At 44.5% G+C, this 17,941-nt stretch overlaps 1 protein-coding gene across 1 annotated transcript in view; it reads left to right on the forward strand.

Moving 5' to 3' along the window:
* SPACA6 (sperm acrosome associated 6) overlaps positions 1-15,722 on the forward strand; it is a 29,641-nt gene extending 13,919 nt beyond the window's left edge. The window contains exons 3-10 of the mRNA XM_087970405.1: positions 2,073-2,150; positions 4,467-4,535; positions 5,682-5,705; positions 7,123-7,200; positions 8,878-8,981; positions 11,131-11,287; positions 13,306-13,522; positions 15,608-15,722. Of these exons, the coding sequence (XP_087826531.1) occupies positions 2,073-2,150; positions 4,467-4,535; positions 5,682-5,705; positions 7,123-7,200; positions 8,878-8,981; positions 11,131-11,287; positions 13,306-13,522; positions 15,608-15,644 (764 nt within the window). The 3' untranslated portion in view covers positions 15,645-15,722. The remainder of the gene's footprint in view (positions 1-2,072; positions 2,151-4,466; positions 4,536-5,681; positions 5,706-7,122; positions 7,201-8,877; positions 8,982-11,130; positions 11,288-13,305; positions 13,523-15,607) is intronic.
* The last annotated feature ends 2,219 nt before the right edge of the window (positions 15,723-17,941 follow it).

Consider the following 17,941-nt stretch of genomic DNA (forward strand, 5'->3'; position numbering starts at 1 on the left):
TACCGTCCCTGTCCTATTGTTTCTCTTATTCTTCTTTTATTTTTCTTATATGTACCCATTTCATGTATTCACAACTATGTATACACTTATACTTATTATCTTGTAAACAATTGGCAAATCAAATAAATAAATAAAAATAAAAATAAATAAATTCCTACCAACCTCCCTTCCATGGAGGACCTGTATACCACACAAGTCAAAAAGAGGGCTGTGAAAATATCTACAGACCCCTCACATCCCGGACATAAACTGTTTCAACTCCTACCCTCAAAATGACGCTATAGAGCAGGGGTCTCCAACCTTGGCAACTTTAAGCCTGGAGGACTTCAACTCCCAGAATTCCCCAGCCAGCAAAGCTGGGAGTTGAAGTCCTCCAGGCTTAAAGTTGCCAAGGTTGGAGACCCCTGCTATAGAGCATTGCACACCAGAACAACTAGACACAAGGACAGTTTTTTTCCTGAATGCCATCACTCTGCTAAACAAATAATTCCCTCAACACTGTCCAACTATTTACAAAGTCTGCACTACTATTACTATTCATCTTCTCATCACTCCTTATCAACCCTCCCCTCCCACTTGTGACTGTAACTTTGTCGCTTGTATCCTTACAATTTATATTGATTGCCTTCTAGTGTGTGATTTGATTGCTTATGGTACCCTACTACTATCATTAAGTGTTGTACCTGATGCTTCTTGACTCTTGACGAACGTATCTTTTCTTTTATGTACACTGAGAGCATTTGCACCAAAGACAAATTCCTTGTGTGTCCAATCACCTGTCAATGAAGTCTTGGCCAATAAAGAATATTCTATTCTATTCTATTCTGTTCTGTTCTGTTCTGTTCTGTTCTGTTCTGTTCCGTTCCGTTCCATTCCATTCCATACAACTGCAGTGATTCACTGAACAACTGTGGCAACAAAGGTCATAAAAAGGGGGGGGGATTCACTTAATGACTTGCTTGGCAACGGAACTTTGAGACTCAGTTTTTGTTGTAAGTCCAGGATTACTTGTTATTAGGGAGATGAAAGAAGAATTGAACTGGGAGCAGAAGAGGCGAAATGGCCGTTCAGCAGTAGGAAAATTGAAAGCACAAGAACGAGTCACCAAGCAGCCCTCGGTTTTGCTGTCCTTAAAGGGGGACAGTGAAAATTTTGGAGAGGCTTTCCAGATTCTGTTAAACTACCCCAGCTTTGCTTTGCTGGGGAATTCTGGGAGTTGAAGTCCACCCATCTTAAAGTCACCAAGGTTGAAGACTAGAAATAGAAATAGAAATAATAGAAATAGAATAGAACAGAACAGAATAGAATTATTTATTGGCCAAGTGTGATTGGACACACAAGGAATTAGCCTAAGACCTCAGAAAAGTGATAGAATACATTCATCATAGAATAGAATAGAATAGAATAGAATAGAATAGAATAGAATAGAATAGAATAGAATAGAACAGAATTATTTATTGGCCAAGTGTGAATTTGTCTTTGGTGCCTATGCTCTCAGTGTACATAAGAAAAAATAAAATACATTCATCAGGAATCATAAGATATAACATTTGATAGTCATGGGTTACTAATAAGTAATTAAATCAAACTAGGAAAACAAAACAATATAAATTGTAAAGATACAAGCAACACGGTTATAGTCATAAGTGGGAAGAGATAGGTAATAGGAAGGATGAGAAGAAGAATAGTAAGTAATTTGATCTTACTAAGTAATCTTACTAAGTAATTTGACAGTGTTGAGGGAATTATTTGTTTAGCTGAATGATGGCATTTGGGGGAAAAACTGTCCTTGTGTCTAGTTGTTCTGGTGCGCAGTGTCCTATAGCGTCGTTTTGAGGATAGAAGTTGAAACAAAACAAAACCAAAGTTGGAGAGAAAAAACCACTGAATTATAAAGTTATGCTTGGCTCCTACCTTTTTTAGGTCTTGGCTTGAAGTCTTTCATGTGAGCAATCTCTGTCCTGACCTAAGAGCTGTATCTACATCTCTGCCCTCAAGGCTCTTGTCCTTCTGCTCAGAAACAGATAAACACTTGACACCTGTATTTCTCTCTCTCTCTCTCTCTGCCCCAGATGTGTCTGAAATAGAGAAGCTGAAGGATGCCTTTGGCAGGGTGGTTTTTTACTTGGAAGAGAAAGGCATGGGCAAAGGTAGGTATGCTCCATAGAACGTGGCTGCATTGGTGAGATTATCTTCCAGCCATTTTCGTTAAGACCCACGGCTAGCAGAGAAAAGTGGGATGGCCTATGTGACACAGACGGGCACAGTTATGCTACCCAAGCCTCCTGGATTGAGAAGACTCACTTCTCTCTTGGATTTAGAAAATGCTGCATGTATAGGTTTAGAGTAAATGCATACATCCCATATGATGAAGGTAATCCTCAGTTTAAGACCACAACCGAACCCCAAATTTCTGTTGCTAAGCAAGCCAAAGCAACAGAAACGTAGGTTAGTCCAAACCTGCTGAATTCCATTCTGACTCGACTCCTTTTTCACCAGGACTAGAGGTTTAGTCTTTCAAGGTTTTGGACCTGTGCAGGAGCCCATCTTCGGGGAACTTTTCTCTCACCAGAACATCCATCTGTCTGTCTGTCTCTTTCTCTAACACACACACACACACAGGGAGGGAGGGAAGGAGAAAGAGAGAGAGAACGAGAAAGGAAGAGAAAGAGAAAAAGAAAGGGAGAGAGAGACAGAAAGGAAAGAGAGACCCACAGAGAGAGAACTGGATGCCTCTGGCTACTCCAGCAAATGCTGAACATCTGATATTAGTTCAGACCTGCTGAATTCCAGTCTGATTCGACTCCTTTTTCAGGTTCGCAACCTACATTGGCTCCTGACACAAACAAACCATTGCATTGGTTGCATTGACAAAGCGTCTATAATCTTCCCACGGCCCATTAAATTACATTCTGTTTATTATTATTAAAATAAACAGAAGGATTCCTGTTCAAGAAATGATTAGTTGATGACAGCTATAGCTTAACTCCTTAGAGCAATATTTCTCAACCTGGGCTGCTGTAAGATGCGTGGACTTCAACTCCCATAATTCCTCAGTTAGCATAACTGGCCAGAGAATTCTGGGAGCTGAAGTCCATACAGCTTAAAGTGACTTATATTGAGAATCACTGCTTCAGAAAAACTCTTTCCCATTTTCTAATTACACAATTACAATTATTCAGCTACTGCTGAGTGTTGGTGTTCAGGGTGGCCTAGGTGGAGGGAAGATAAAAGAATGTTTTTCTTTTGTTTGAGTGTTTGCAATACAGAGAGCCAAGCTGGACACTTTCTAAACTTTTGACACACTGAGTCCAAAAAGTTTGCCTTAGCTAGACTTAGTGGTTCAGTGATAGACTTCCTTCCTTCCTTCCTTCCTTCCTTCCTTCCTTCCTTTCCTTTCCTTCTTTCCTTTCCTTCTTTCCTTTCCTTTCCTTTCTTCTTTTCCTTTCCTTTCCTTCCTTCCTTCCTTCCTTCCTTCTTCCTTCCTTCCTTCCTTCCTTTCTTTTCCTTTCCTTTTCTTCTTTTCCTTTCCTTCTTGTCCTTTCCTTTCCTTCCTTCCTTCCTTCCTTCCTTCCTTCCTTCCTTCCTTCCTTCCTTCCTTTCCTTCCTTTCCTTCTTTTCCTTTCCTTTTCTTCTTTTTCTTCTTTTCCTTTCCTATTCTTGGCAGGACTAGACTTCCTGTCTCTGGAACTTCTCTGGAGTTTTTTTTCCCCCTCCTTTGCTGGTACTTTGCTTGTGTGGAGTGAGTGACCATTCAAAGTTACAGTGGCACTGAAAAAAGTGACTTATGACCATTTTTCACACTTACAACTGTTGCAGCATCCCCACAGTCACGAGAGGCTAGGCGAGGAGATGCGTGCCTCGATGTGAGTGATACTGAGTTGGCCACACCCAGCCAATAACATGACCACCAAGCCAGGGCCACAAACCAACCCACGCCCACAGAACCAGTTGTTAAAAAATTTGAATCCCAACCCTGGGTGTAGGAGTGCTTTTCAAACCCAGATATTTCAGGTTGTCTGGACTTCCAACTCCCAGAAGCTGCCAACCAACATGGCTACTGGCTGGGGAATTCTGGGAGTTAAAGTCCGCATGTCTTAAAGTTGCCAAATATGCAAAACACGGATATATTCATTCCACCTCTATCTGCCTCCATGCACCCAGCCTGCGCTGGCTGAGGAATTCTGGGAGTTGAAGTCCACAGTTGAAGTTGCCAAAGTTGGGGAGCCCTGCTTTAAAGCATTTTAACCAATAAAAACCCAGAAGCAAAACTTTCCTTCTTCCCCAGTAAGTGGGAGCAGGTGTGCAGGCCCAGACGGTGGTAATTCAGTAGCTGCTTGAATGGCTTGGAACAGCAAAGATTCATGCCTGCAGCAGGGCAGCCCGTGTGAAGGTTGTGCCGCTTGGCTGTACACGTCTTGATCAAAGGAAAGAGAGCAACTGGGTGTTTCTCCATCTCTCCACAGCGCCTTTTCAGCAAGCGGTTCCCGAGGCGGTGAAAGAAGTGGAAAAAGAAGTAGCACAACTCAAAGCGGGTAAGAGGAGAGAGCTGCAGCTGTAGGAAGAGAGATTTCGTGACACGTTGCTTGATGTTGGATGGAGGAATCTCTGATGCTCTCCGGTTGTTTCCCTGCAGACATTTCATTACCCAGCTAGGTAACATCAGCAGCACTGAGGTTGGATTCTCATCCTTAGCTTTGCAAAGAGGCTGTTTGTTTGTGCCATTTTCCTATGCCACACACTCCCATCGATCGATCAATCAAGTCTTTTTTGAGATCATAGACCAGCATAGGAAGGGTGGAATACAAACAAACAGATGATAAAAAATATAATGCACAAAAATGCACACAGAGAAAAAAGGTAAAGGAGGGAGAGAGAAAAAAACAGAAAGAAAGAGAAAGAGAGAGAGGAGAAAGAGAGAGAAAGAGAAAGAAAGAAAGTGAGGGGGAGAGGGAGAGAGAGAGAAAAGTAAAGGAGAGAGAAAGAGAAAGAAAGAAAGAGAGAGAGAGAAAAAGAGAGAGGAGAAAGAGACAGAAAGAGAAAGAAAGGGGAGAGAGAGAGAGAGGGAGGGAGGGAGGGAGGGAGAGAAAGAACTGGATGCCTCTGGCTACTTCAACAGATGCTGGAGATCTGAGATTAGTTCAGACCTGCTGAATTCCATTCTGACTCGACTCCTTTTTCAGGTTCACAACCTACATTGGCTCCTGACACAAACAAACCAGTTGGGTTCACCCAAATGCTAAATACGGCTGGCGTTGATGGGGAAACCAGCCGAGTTTAGCATCTTGTGCGAATGCAGCTGCTGGTTCTTTAACTCGGTCAGCTGAACCTCTGGTGTGAATCCTAAGAGTATCAATTGCTTCAAGGCTGGGTAGATGCTGACAAAGTCATCATACCTAGCTTAGGAGTTTTCCTGAAGAATTTGCTGGATTATTATACCAATTAAGCTGGGTTATTTAACTTTTAAACTTATAAAAATCAACCTCAGTTTGAGTCGAGGGAAACAATCTGCTTCCAGAGAACCTTTAAAAATGGTGGCAGCAAACTTTTTGGATTGCTAAAGACTTTTGGCCGATCGTACAAAACAGGGGATCCAGCACATTATTCAATCTTCTGATTCAAGTTGTGGTCAAATGTCCAATCAGAAAAAGTACACCTCAACTTCCCTCCTGTCTTTACAGCACCACCTTGCATTCCACCATGTGGTAAGTCCAAATATCTGGTATTTTTTTAACCCGTCTTCCTCAGTTCATATCACTGTATCCCATCTTCCCTACTTCCCTGCTTAGGCAGGAAACCCTATAGCATTTCAGATAAATGGTTATTCAATCTCTTCTTAAAAACCTCCATTGTTGGAGCATTTACAACTTCTGGAGGGAAGTTGTTCCACTGATTAATTGTTCTCACTGACAGGAAATTTCTCCTTAATTCTAGGTTGTTTCTCTCCTTGATTAGTTTCCACCCATTGCTTCTTGTCCTACCCCCGTGATGGCGAACCTGTGGCATGCGTGCCACAGGTGACACGCAGAACCATTTGTGCTGCTGGCACACGAGCTGCAGGCAAACTTACCTCACTGGGCACGCGCGCGCCTCACAGCAGATTTTTGGCTGGTTTGAGGCCTTTCTCAGAGTCCCAAAGGCTTGAGAAAGGCTTCTGCAGGCTTTGTAGGCCAAAAACTAGCCCCCGTTTCGTCACTTCTTGTTTTTCTGAAAATACCGGAAGTGACGAAACGGGGCTAGTTTTCGGCCTGCAAAGCCTGCAGAAGCCTTCCTTTGGGAGGCCGAAAAAGGCCTCAAAAATCAGCTCAAAAAGGCGCAGTGCAGGTAAGGAGGTGGCGGGGGTGGGTGGGGATTATGTGCGCATGTGTAGGGGGCGTGGGGGGACACGCATTGCCTTCTGGGTGCTGGCAAGTGAGTGCGAGCATGCAAGCAGGCGCACAATTTTTGGCACAGGAGCCCCAAAAGTTTAGTCACCACTGTCCTACCCTCTGGTGCTTTGGATAATAGTTTGACTCTCTCTTCTTTGAAGCAGCCCCTGAGATATTGGAACCCTGCTATCATGTCTCCCCTAGTCCTTCTTTTCATTACACTAGACACACCCAATTCCAGCAACCCTTCTTTATATGTTTTAGGCTCCAGTCTTTGTTTAGTTTAGTTTATTGTCATTGCACCCTGTACAACGAAATTAAATGCCATCTTTAGTGTACATTATAACTATAAAAATAAAACACCAGCACACATCCTTCCCATTCTATACAATTGAATTGAAAACCCCTGTCATTGCACGATTAATGCACTGTGCAGTATAATTCAGTATAATTACTGCCCTGGGATAGAAGCTGTTTTTCAGCCTATTTGTCCTTGTTTTTATTATCCTGTACTGTCTGCCAGATGGTAATAGTTCAAAAAAAAAAAAAAAAAGGGGTGCCCAGGATGAGATGGATCTTTAAGGATGTTTTGAACTTTCTTAAGGCAGCAGGAGCTGTAAAGCTCTTCTCTGCACACTTTCTACAGTCTCAACAACTTTTTTTGCATCATGGCCACCAAAAATGGATGCAGGATTCCAAGTGCAGTCTTACCAAGGCATTATGTTCTCACAACCCCGTTTCATGTTCCTTGCAGGCTACCAGAAAGAAGCCCACTACTACAAATGTTCCTCTTGTTCCATCATGGATTGCCAGCTACCCATCGATTGCCCAAGTAACAGTTCCTTTTTTTCAAAAAAACTAGAGATTTGCTACTGTAGCGTTTCCTGCCTAAGCAGGGGTTTGTAGTAGAACAGTGGTCACCAACCAGTGGGCCGGGGACCACTGGTGGTCCATGAGAAAATTTTGGTGGTGCGCAGAGAAATGTCACCCCCAAAGCAATTAATCCAGGCTGTGTGGGAACACAAGCCTGCGCCACCCACACGGCCCATGGGAACACAACGCTTGCGTCACTTGCATTGCGAACAACACGAGGGAGTGAGGGGAGGGGGAAAGGGCGGAGGGGGGGAACTCGCCCCACACGCCTGGCCTGGCCACCGGGCTGCTTCTTTCCATTTCTTTCTTCTTCTTTTGGCTGCATGCAAGGAAAGCAGCAAAAGTCTTTCTTTCTCTCCCCCAAATTCCTCCAGAAATGAGTCTTTGGGACCCTGCTAGTCATCCTGCTCCAAGAGGCTGCACTGGCAAAGACTCATTTCTGGCAGAGTTTGGGGGAGAGAAAGAAAGACTTCTGCTGCTTCTGCTGCTTTCCTTGCATGAAGCCAAAAGTCTCTCTCTCTCTCTCTCTCTCTCCCCCTTCCCTCCCGAGAACAGAGCTGAAAAGCAGGTTAGGAATGTAGCTGCCTTGGAGGGGATGGAGGTATGTGAGGGACCTTTTGTGTGTGTGTGTGTGTGTGTGTGTGTGTGTGAGAGAGAGAGAGAGAGGGGGAGAGAGAGAGTAGAGAGAGAGAGAGAGAGAACTCTCTCCCTCCCTCCCTCCCTCTCTCTTTCCCACCAACATCAGCAAGCCACCGTCAGTCAAAATTCATTTTAGTGGTGCATGGGATTTAAAGTTATGAGTTTGGTGGTCCCTGAGGTCCAAAAGGTTGGTGACCCCTGGACTAGAAGACTTCCGAGGTCACTTCCAATTCTGTTATTCTATTCTATTCTAAACTTAAACTAGAGATTTGCTAAAGAAGCCATGGGGGGGCGGGGGGGGGGGGCTGGGAAAGACCTCTGTCTGAAACCCCTCAGAACTTCAGGCAGTCCAGGGCTCCAATTCACACAACATGCCCTTTGGCTTCCGAATTAAACCACCTTCTGAAGTTGTGCAGCGCAGTGAACTCTGAGCTAACAGACTGGCTTTGCGCCAAAGCCAAAGACAATGATTGAGCAGCCATGTTTAATACAGGAAGTCCTGGATTTACAACAGTTCATTTAGTGACCGTTCAAAGTTACAATGGGAAAAGCGACTTAAGACCGTTTTTCCTGCTTAACGACCACTGCACCATCCCCATGGTCACGCGATCAAAATTCAGACACTTGGCGACTGACTCATATTTATGACCGTTGCGGTGTCCGGGGTCATGTGATCATGAGCCCTTCTGACGAGCAAAGTCAATGGGGAAGCCAGCTTCACTTAACAACGGTGTGACTTACTTAATGACTGCAATGATTCCCTTCACGAATGTGGCAAGAAAGGGGACAAAATTCACTTAGCAGATGTTTCATTTAGCAACAGAAATGTTGAGCTCAATTGTAGTCGTAAGTCCAGGACTCTCTTCCCTGTATGTTGTGTGGATGATGTCTGACCTGGGTAAATGCTTCGTGTGAATGCAGCTAATGTAAACTAGGGGCAGGAGATCATTTGGTGGTAATAAATCACACATCTGTATTATCTTCATGATTCTCCCAGTTCAGGATATACACAAATTGGAAGGAGACGCAACTTTTCTGAACTGCGAAGTTGCCTTCCAGACTTCTCCAGACAGGACTTTCCGGTGGAAATTTGTCAAAGATGTAAGTAACTCTTTGTGGATTGAGGTTCATCCCGTGTGAAGCTGTAAGATTCAACAGGAGATAAACTTTTTTAGATCTTTTGCTCTAAGGGGGAGTTTATCCTCCAATAGGCCCCTGGGCCACACAACGGTCTTCTAGATTTTAAAACGTATTTATTATCTTTTGTCAACAAAAACAAAATGCAAAATAGAAAGACAGAAAAACAAACATCCAATACTAACAACAAAAAGAAAAAAAAATCTTATGTACAAAAAAGAGAGAAAAAGAAGTCAAATAATTTAACATTTAGCCTAAAAAATCTACCCCAACTGGATGCTCACAAAATAATAAGAAATCTAATATGTTCTCCTTCCCTTAATGTAATGGATCTACAAATAGTTACAAACGTTCCCATCTGCATTTAGCAAAAATACTGTATTAAATAAACAAATATCTCAGATAGAATGGAACAGAATGGAGCAGAATAGAATAGAATTCTTTATTGGCCAAGTGTGATTGGACACACAAGGAATTTGTCTTGGTTCAAATGTTCTCAGTGTACATAAAAGAAAAGATACATTCGTCAAGAGTCAAGAATCATAAGGGACAACACTTAATGAGGGTCATAGGGTACAATAAGCAATCAAATCATACTAAGAAACAGTCAGTAAAAATTATCAGCATACAAGCAACAAGGTTACAGTCATAGAGTCGTGAGATGTGGAAATCTGTCTAATAATCAAATCGACTCAACATCTTAATCACAATATATACTGTATGTAAAAGAGAGAAAAAACAACAACAGCCAACAGGTTAGCTGAAATTATTACACTTCAAATCTCTTTGTTAATCATCTGTCATTTTATTTAACATTTAGAATGTCCACAAATGGCTTCCGGTCTCTTATAAAGTTGTCTAATCTATTGTCTCTAATCAAGGTGTTGTAGAATGATAAATCAAGGGTTTATAGATTAACTAATAGGGGCAGTAAATTGCATTACCCCATTTGAATAGAGGTAGTCCTCGACATACGACCACAAGTGAGCCCAATATTTCTGTTGCTAAGCGAGGCATTGACGTTTCTTGTCAGAAGGTTGCAAAAGGGGAATCCTGTTCTGACCCAAATCTGGTTCCAAGAAAGCAAACACAAGACAAAGGCAGCAGTATAATCTGTTTTAAGTTTCAGTTAAGAATCCTGTTTCTTCACAGATAAAAAGCTGCTTCCAACTAATTAGCTCCGACAAAAAAGAGCCTTGCCAAGTTTTTTCAAGTCTGACAAAAAACAAAAACAGATAAGAAATAGTTTACAAGAGTCTTCAAATACCAACTGTAATGTCCACGAGGCTGAGTTTCAAAACGTCTTTGCCTTCTGCAAAGAAGGTTCGCTTCACAGCTGGCTTTTATCTTCTTGAAGGAGGGGCTATTACCTTGCAGCCTTACTCCCGAATCGCCTGTGCTCCTTGTAACTGCTCTTTCCTACGAGCAACCCTTTGTGCATGTGCACTTGGCACAGGCTCCTCGGGAACCTCCTCATCGCTGCTGCCAGCCCCCACAATCTCTGAAGGCCATTCCCTCATGGTCCTGGCCCTTCATCTGACTCCTCGCTCTCCTCAGTCGTCTGCACCTGCTGAGGCTAACCACAATAATCACTTGATCCCAGGGACACTGCAACGGTGATAAATGTGAGTCAATTGCCAAGCCTCTGAATTTCGATCATATGACCATGGGGATACTGCAATGGTTGTAAGTGTGAAAATCAGTCATAAGTTACTTTTTTCAGGACAGTTGTAACTGTTGTAAGTCGAGGACTGCCCGTATAGGGGAAATACAATTTCCCTCAAATCTGTGTGTGCCAAGGAATGGTAACTCTTTGCATTTTGTAAAACCCTATAATCCCTTGTAAACCACTTGAGAAGCTGCTGTAACTGATAGAAGGGAATATTAGTAGCTCAGGGTTGAACTGCTCAGTCGGTCCTTGGTGCTCTCTGAGCTTGGAGGTTTTCTTGCAGACGTTTCATGACCAAACCAGGTATCCCAAGCGCACTGATGATGTTACCTAGTTTGGTCATGAAACGTTTGCAAGGAAACCTCCAAGCTGAGCACCGAGCACCCCCAAAGCCACGTGAAAGCGTGACCTTGCAGGACCTGAATCTCCACCTTCCATCAACAGCTCAGGACGGAGGAACTCTTTCTCTTCCAAGACCTTAATTTTGGAGTCAACCCTTCCCTCCTCATTCGACCCACCCTTGGATCTCATCACGGGACCTTTGCCTGCGAACTTGAAGAGGAGAGTGACGTGGTGATCAGGAAGTATTTTTATGTCAATGGTGAGGGGCCACAGTTTCCAGCGGTACAGACTGAATGCTTCAAATCGGGGATGTCGTATTTTAATAGGGAAGCTAATTGTTTGTCATTTCCATGTTGAGGCTCCAAACTCAACTTCTGAGCAGCTTATAATATAAGGGTTTCCCTCCTCCCAAACCTCCCCCTGCTATGAATTTATTTAATTTATAAATTTATAAATTTAATTTATTTAAGAAAATTCATATTGGTGTCCAACTCACTTTCAGTAACTCCAGGCAGCTTACAAGGATAAAATCCCAAGACAAAAAGCAAAACCAATACAAAAAGCTGGTGGCAACAATCAAACAAGCCATTTGATGGGTCCCATGCAGAGGTGGTATGTTCAGCAGGTTCTGACCAGTTCTGGAGAACCTCTAGCGGAAATTTTGAGTAGTTCGGAGAACTGGCAAATCCCGCCTCTGACTGGCCCCGCCCCCATCTATTCTCTGCCTCCCAAGTCCCAGCTGATTGGCTGGGTCTTCTTTGGTTGCCCTGCACAGGAAAACGGAGCTGGAAAGCAGGTTAGTGGGGTGGGGAGCAGAGGTGGTCTTCAGCAGGTCCTGACCAGTTTTGGAGAACCAGTACAGGAAATTTTGAGTAGTTCGGAGAACCAGCAAATACCACCGCTGACTGGCCCCGCCTCCATCTATTCTCTGCCTCCCAAGTCCCAGCTGATCGGCTGGGTCTCCTTTTGTTGCCCTGCACAGGAGAACAGAGCTGGAAAGCAGGTTAGTGGGTTGGGGAGGGAATGGGGATTTTGCAGTATATCCTTCCCCGGCCATGCCCAGCAAGCCATGCCCAGCAAGCCATTTCACGCCTACCAAGCCACGCCCACAGAACCGGTAGTAAAAAAAATTTGAATCCCACCACTGATCCCATGTCATTCTGTGGTCTCCTCTTCCTTCAGAGCAGCTGTTCAGAGCAGTGGGCTGCCACCATCTGAAAGATATCACTTTCCTTTTCCTTGGGGGGGTGGGGGTCTCATTTTGATAACAGAACTTTAGAACGAACTAAGGTTAACCCGACCTCTTAAATCACCTGAAAGCCTGCAGAGATTCACAGCCATCCAGGTCATGGTTGCCCCAAAGGTGCTTTTTTCAGGAGGCACCTGGACTTTCTTGTTTTTTTCTTTGAAGACATTTCGCTTCTCCTCCGAGAAGCTTCTTCAACTCTGAATTGGATGGTATAATTTCTCTACAAGAAATTATATTTCTTGTAGAGAGCTAGTCATTTGCATTCTTTTTAGAGAGTCGTTGAGGCCGCTTGGAGGTTTTGTCTCTGTTCTCGGGGGAGGGGGGGGTGTCACCCAAGTAGTGCCAATGGGTGTGGGGCCTTCTTGGCTGCAGGATGTTTTCCGCCCTGGGTGCCTTCCCTGTTGAAGACAGGCGCAGGCAGATAAACCACCAAGTGGCCTCAACGATTCTCTGAAAGCATGCAAATGACCGGCTGTCTGCAACTGTCATAAATACGAGTCCATTGCCAAGGGTCTGAATTGTGATCACGTCACCAGGATAAGGCCAATGGTTGTAAGTAAACTTTCAACCATCGTAAGTCGAGGACTACCTGTGTTTCAACCCTTCTGGCCTTACTCCTTCATATACTGGTATGAAAGGGCAATGAAGATGGTGTATTTCAGGAAGAATTCCAGCTTTAAGTCGCCAAAGTTGAGATACCCTGGCTTAGCAATAGCTTACATACTGCTTTATAGTGCTTTCCAGCCCTCTCTAAGCAGTTTACAGAGTCAGCCTATTGGCCCCAGCAATTTGGGTCCTCATTTGACCCACCTCGGAAGGATGGAAGGCTGAGTCAACCTTGAGCATGGTGAGATTTGAACTCCCAAATTGCAGGCAGCTGGCAGTCAGCAGAAGTAGCCTGCAGAACTGCACTCTAACCACTGAGCCACCCAGGCTCTTAGAAAGTTCCTACCCTGTGATGGCCTTGCTGTGAGCGGCAGGCCAACTCTTTTGCTGTGTGTTTTGCAACGTCCCTTTTCTTATTGCAGTGACCGAAAAGAGGCTCGGAAAAGAGAAAAAGCTGCAAGAAATGTTTAAGGCCATCCTGAATTCCCCACCGGAGTTGGTACAGGAAGCCGTGGTGGGGAACAAGTTACCGTCTCTTCAAGATCTCCTGTCCCAGCCTGATTACCTCAGGAAAAGGGGTGTCATTGGGCTTATCCTTGGAATAACTGGGGTATCCCTGCTGGTTACTTTAGCTGTTCTGTAAGTAGTTTGCAGAGCCAATTTATGTGGTGGCTAAGACATCGGGCTAAAATAAAATTAAAACAAAACAAAACACACACAGCTGTTTTGGCATCCAAAGTGGGACGGAGAAGAAATCGAAGAACATTTATCTGAAATGGTATAGGGCAGCGGTGGGTAACCTTTTTGGGCTCCTGTGCCAAAAATTGTGCATGCGCTTGCACCATCATGCTCGCGTGCCAGCACCCAGAAGGCAATGAACCCCCCCCCCCCTGTGCATGCGTGCACAATCCCCACCCCCCACCCCCAGCCACCCCCTTACCTGCACTGCGCCTCACAGCTGATTTTTTGGCCAGTTTGAGGCCTTTTTCAGCTTCCCAGAGGCTTCAGGAAAGCTCCTGCAGGCTTTTCAGGACGAAAACTAGGCCCGTTCATCACTTCCAGTATTTCTGGAAAAACAGGAAGTGACAAAGCGGGCCTAGTTCTCGTCCTGAGAAGCCTGCAGACCTTCCTGAAGCTTCTGGGACGCTGAAAAAGGCCTCAAGCCAGCTGAAAATCAACTGTGAGGCGTGCACATGTATGCAGTGAGGTAAGTTTGCCTGCAGCTCCCATGCCAGCACAAATGGCTTTGCATGCCATCTGTGGCATGCGTGCCATAGATTTGCATCACGGGTATAGGGTTTCCTGCTTGAGCAGAGGGTTGGACTAGCTCTGTTCCAGGCAGTCCACAACTTACGACCACAATTGAGCCCAACATTTCTGTCCTTAAGGGAAACATATGCTAAGGGACTTTTGCCCCCCTTTTCTGACCACAGTTGTTAACCCGGTTGTTAAGCGAATCTGGCTTCCCTTTGCTTGTCAGAAGGTCTCAAAAGGGGATTTACATGACCTCGGGACACTGCAACGGTCACAAGTGTGAACCGTTAAGTTTCCAAGCACCTGAGATTTGATTGCAGGGCCATGGGGTGGCTTATATAAAGCTCATAACCATGAAAAAAAGGGCACAAGTCACTTTTTGCCAGAGCTGTCGTAACTTGGAACGGTCATTTAATCAGGGACGAAACTCCCACAACTTATTTTAACAGGCTAAACCCAACTAACTAAACCAGGGGTGTCCAACCTTGGCAACTTTAAGACTTGTGGACTTCAGCTCCCAGAATTCCTCAGCCAGCAAAGCTGAGGAATTCTGGGAGTTGAAGTCCACAAGCCTTAAAGTTGCCAAGGTTGGACACCCCTGACAAATGAACTGTTCTAAGTCAAGGACCACCTATATTCTCTTAAAACAAGGTTGACTTTGGGCCAGTTCTTCTCTCTCAGCCCCAGGAAGCAGCCAATGGCAACCCACTTCCAAAATCTGGCCATGAAAACCGCAGGGTCCTACCACGCAGACAACCGCCACAGCTAAATTGCTCAGGGCGATCTTCCTTCTGCGTCTCCAGAAGGTCCTCCTGACCCAGTTTATCTCAAGAGCTGATGAGAAAAGGGTGCTTTTTAATTCCAGCCCTACGATCCAACGAACCCTGGACTCTTCTTCCCTGTTCTTAGGATCGGGAGATTCTAAAGAGAAGTCAGGGAAAATCAGGAGATTCAGAGGCGCTTCGAAAAGAGTAGAAAAGATTGATTGGGAGTTTCAGCTCTCTACAAGAATCTGAGCTACTAAAGGGTCGGGGGAAATCCGCTGGAGAGGAGAAAGGCATTCAGAGGTGGGGTCTCTTTCCCGCACTCAGAAACTCGTGACTGAGGATGCTGTTTTCCATGCCCTTTCCTCCTCCATGCGCCCCTGCCTTCGCTCACGGGACCAAAAGAGGAACTCAGAGGGCATCGACGCGTCCCCCTCAATCGCTCCGCGTAAAACAATCCGCGGTTGCAAAGAAATCTTCGCGATTCCCGAACTATGCAATGTGAAAGAGCTGGATTACCTTTCATCCACCCCGCAAAAGCCTTCCCACTTTGCTTCTCCCCGCCCTCCACCCCCGCTGCCTCTGTTGATGGAAAAGGATCTAAAGTAGATCGTTTTTGTCACCCTTAGCCAGCCAGCCCCGCTCTACTCTACGCCGATCCAAGATCAAACCTTTTTGTTCATTCGGATTTATTCCCCTCTTCCAGGTCGCTGTATCGCTGGGCGACGCACTTCGAGCCGTGAGCTGGGAAAAAACGACTTTTTTCCAGCGTATGTGATCCCCCGCCCACCCTCCTCTTCACGCTGGAGCGGCCGCCACGGGCGCAGACCCCCCACGAAAAACGGCAAAGCTCGCCTTAACGTCACGCGAGGCGCGGGGTCTGGCCGGATTTTAGCGCCGGGAAATTCGGAAATCTTCACGGCTTCGCATCGCAGACGGGATGGAGCTGCTGGGGGAAAAGAAAACGGAGGATAGGAAAGCCCCGAGGCGTTCGTTTTCTTTCTTTCCTTCTCTTCCCCTTCTTTCCTTTCTTTCCCTTTCTTTCTTTCCTTTCCTTCCCTTTCTTCCCCTTCCCTTCCTTCCCTTCTTTCCTTCCCTTCTCTTCCCTTCTTTTCTTTCCTTTCCTTCTTTTCTTTCCTTTCCTTTCCCTTCCTTTTCTTTCCTTTCTTCCCCTTCTTTCCTTTCTTTCCCTTTCTTTCTTTCCTTTCCTTCCCTTTCTTCCTCCCCTCCCCTTCCTTCCCTTCTTTCCTTCCCTTCCCTTCTCTTCCCTTCTTTCCTCCCCTTCCCTGCTCTTCCCTTCTTCCCTTCCCTTCCCTTCTTCCCTTCTTTCCTTCCCTTCCCTACTCTTCCCTTCTTTTCTCCCCTTCCCTTCTTTCCTTTCCTTTCCTTTCCCTTCCTTCCCTTCCATTTCTTTCCTTTCCTCTCTTCCCCTTCTTTCCCTTTCTTTCTTTCCTTTCCTTCCCTTTCTCTTCTTTCCTTTCCTTTCTTCCTTTCCTTTCCCTTTCTTCCTCCCCTTCCCTTCCTTCCCTTCTTTTTCCTTCCCTTCCCTTCCATTTCTTTCCTTTCCTCTCTTCCCTTTCTTTTTCTTCTTAACTTTGTTTCCCTTCCTTTCCTTCTTTCTTTTCCCTTCCCTTCCCTTCCCCACCTAGCAAGCTTAGATTCACAGGAGCCTTTGTCATATGAAAAAGTGGACATACTACACTATATATACCCACAAGAGCCTCACGTAAAATAAAAATTGGCACCACTAAAAGCATTTGATTGTGTTGCTCTGGAAATCACAGCCGTCCTCAACTTACAACAGTTCATTTAGTGACTGTTCAAAGTTACCATAGCACTGAAAAAAGCAACTTATGACCATTTTTCACACTTATGACCACTGCAGCATCCCCATGGTCACGTGACTGAAATTCAAATGCTTGGCCACTGATTCATATTTATGACGGTCGCATCAGGTGTTACGTGATCCTCTTTTGCCACCTTCTGACAAGCAAAGTCAATGGGGAGGCCAGATTCACTTAAGAATTGTGTTACTAACTTCACAACTGCACTTAACTGTGACATCTAATGTGGTAAAATGGGGCAAAAAACCCTGACTTAACAACTGTCTCGTTTAGCAACAGAAATTTCTGCCTCAATTGCAGTCGTAAGACAAGGACTTACCTGTAGAGGTAATGCCCTCATTTCATTAAGCTCTCCAGCCAGGCTGAAGCTCACTGTTAACAGGGCAAGGTTGTGTTTTAAAAGTGACCATTTCCTACCCTTAATCTTATTAGTCACAAGGAAAATAAAGTCACTCCGACCATTTTCATATGAAAAGAAGGAAGGTCATTCACAGATTTGATAGAAAATGCTGATCCTCAGAGGTGGTAGATATTTTTTTTTAAAAAAAATTCTGCTGGAACATCAACCCAGACCCTTTTAATGCTTTTTGGCAGTAACAAACATGGGATTCTCAATCATCCAGGCCAATCATGTCCCAAATTGTCCCAAAGAAAAAAACAACAAGAAAGTACAATTGCCTCCTGAAAAAGCACCTTTGGGAAATAGTTTTTTTTGCATTTTCCCCATTCTTCCCCCTACCCCAATTTAACCTTTTCTTTTTAATTTCCTTTGTTTATCCCCAGCATTGATTTATCCATCAGGCACAACAATGCTAAGGCCCATGAAGAAGTTGTTTTTCTTAACTGGTTATAAATTAGAAGCTGTTTATTTCCCTACTTTTTAAATAAGGTTGTATGTATTTTCACGCCTTTTCATAAAACAAAGACAAGAAATGGGTAACATTTGAACATCAGTCTGGTTTTACTTGTAACTCGTTGGTCTAGCATGTAGGCCAACATTTTAGTCACATAAGTAAATCAGCAACAATTGATATAAAACAATATATTTGCAACTGCTTCACATTTCTCTGTAAAAATACAAATATTTAAAAGCATATGAAATACAATTGTTCATAGGTAGCTTTGGTCTAGTGGTGAAGGCCCCAGGCTAGAAACCCAGAGCCAATGAGTTTTAGTTCTGCCTTAGGCACGAAAAC

The sequence above is a fragment of the Notechis scutatus genome, chromosome 8 (genome assembly GCF_049901735.1).
Source record: "Notechis scutatus isolate UNSWTSFEM ecotype Mainland chromosome 8, rNotScu1.2, whole genome shotgun sequence".
Lineage (NCBI taxonomy): Eukaryota > Metazoa > Chordata > Lepidosauria > Squamata > Elapidae > Notechis > Notechis scutatus.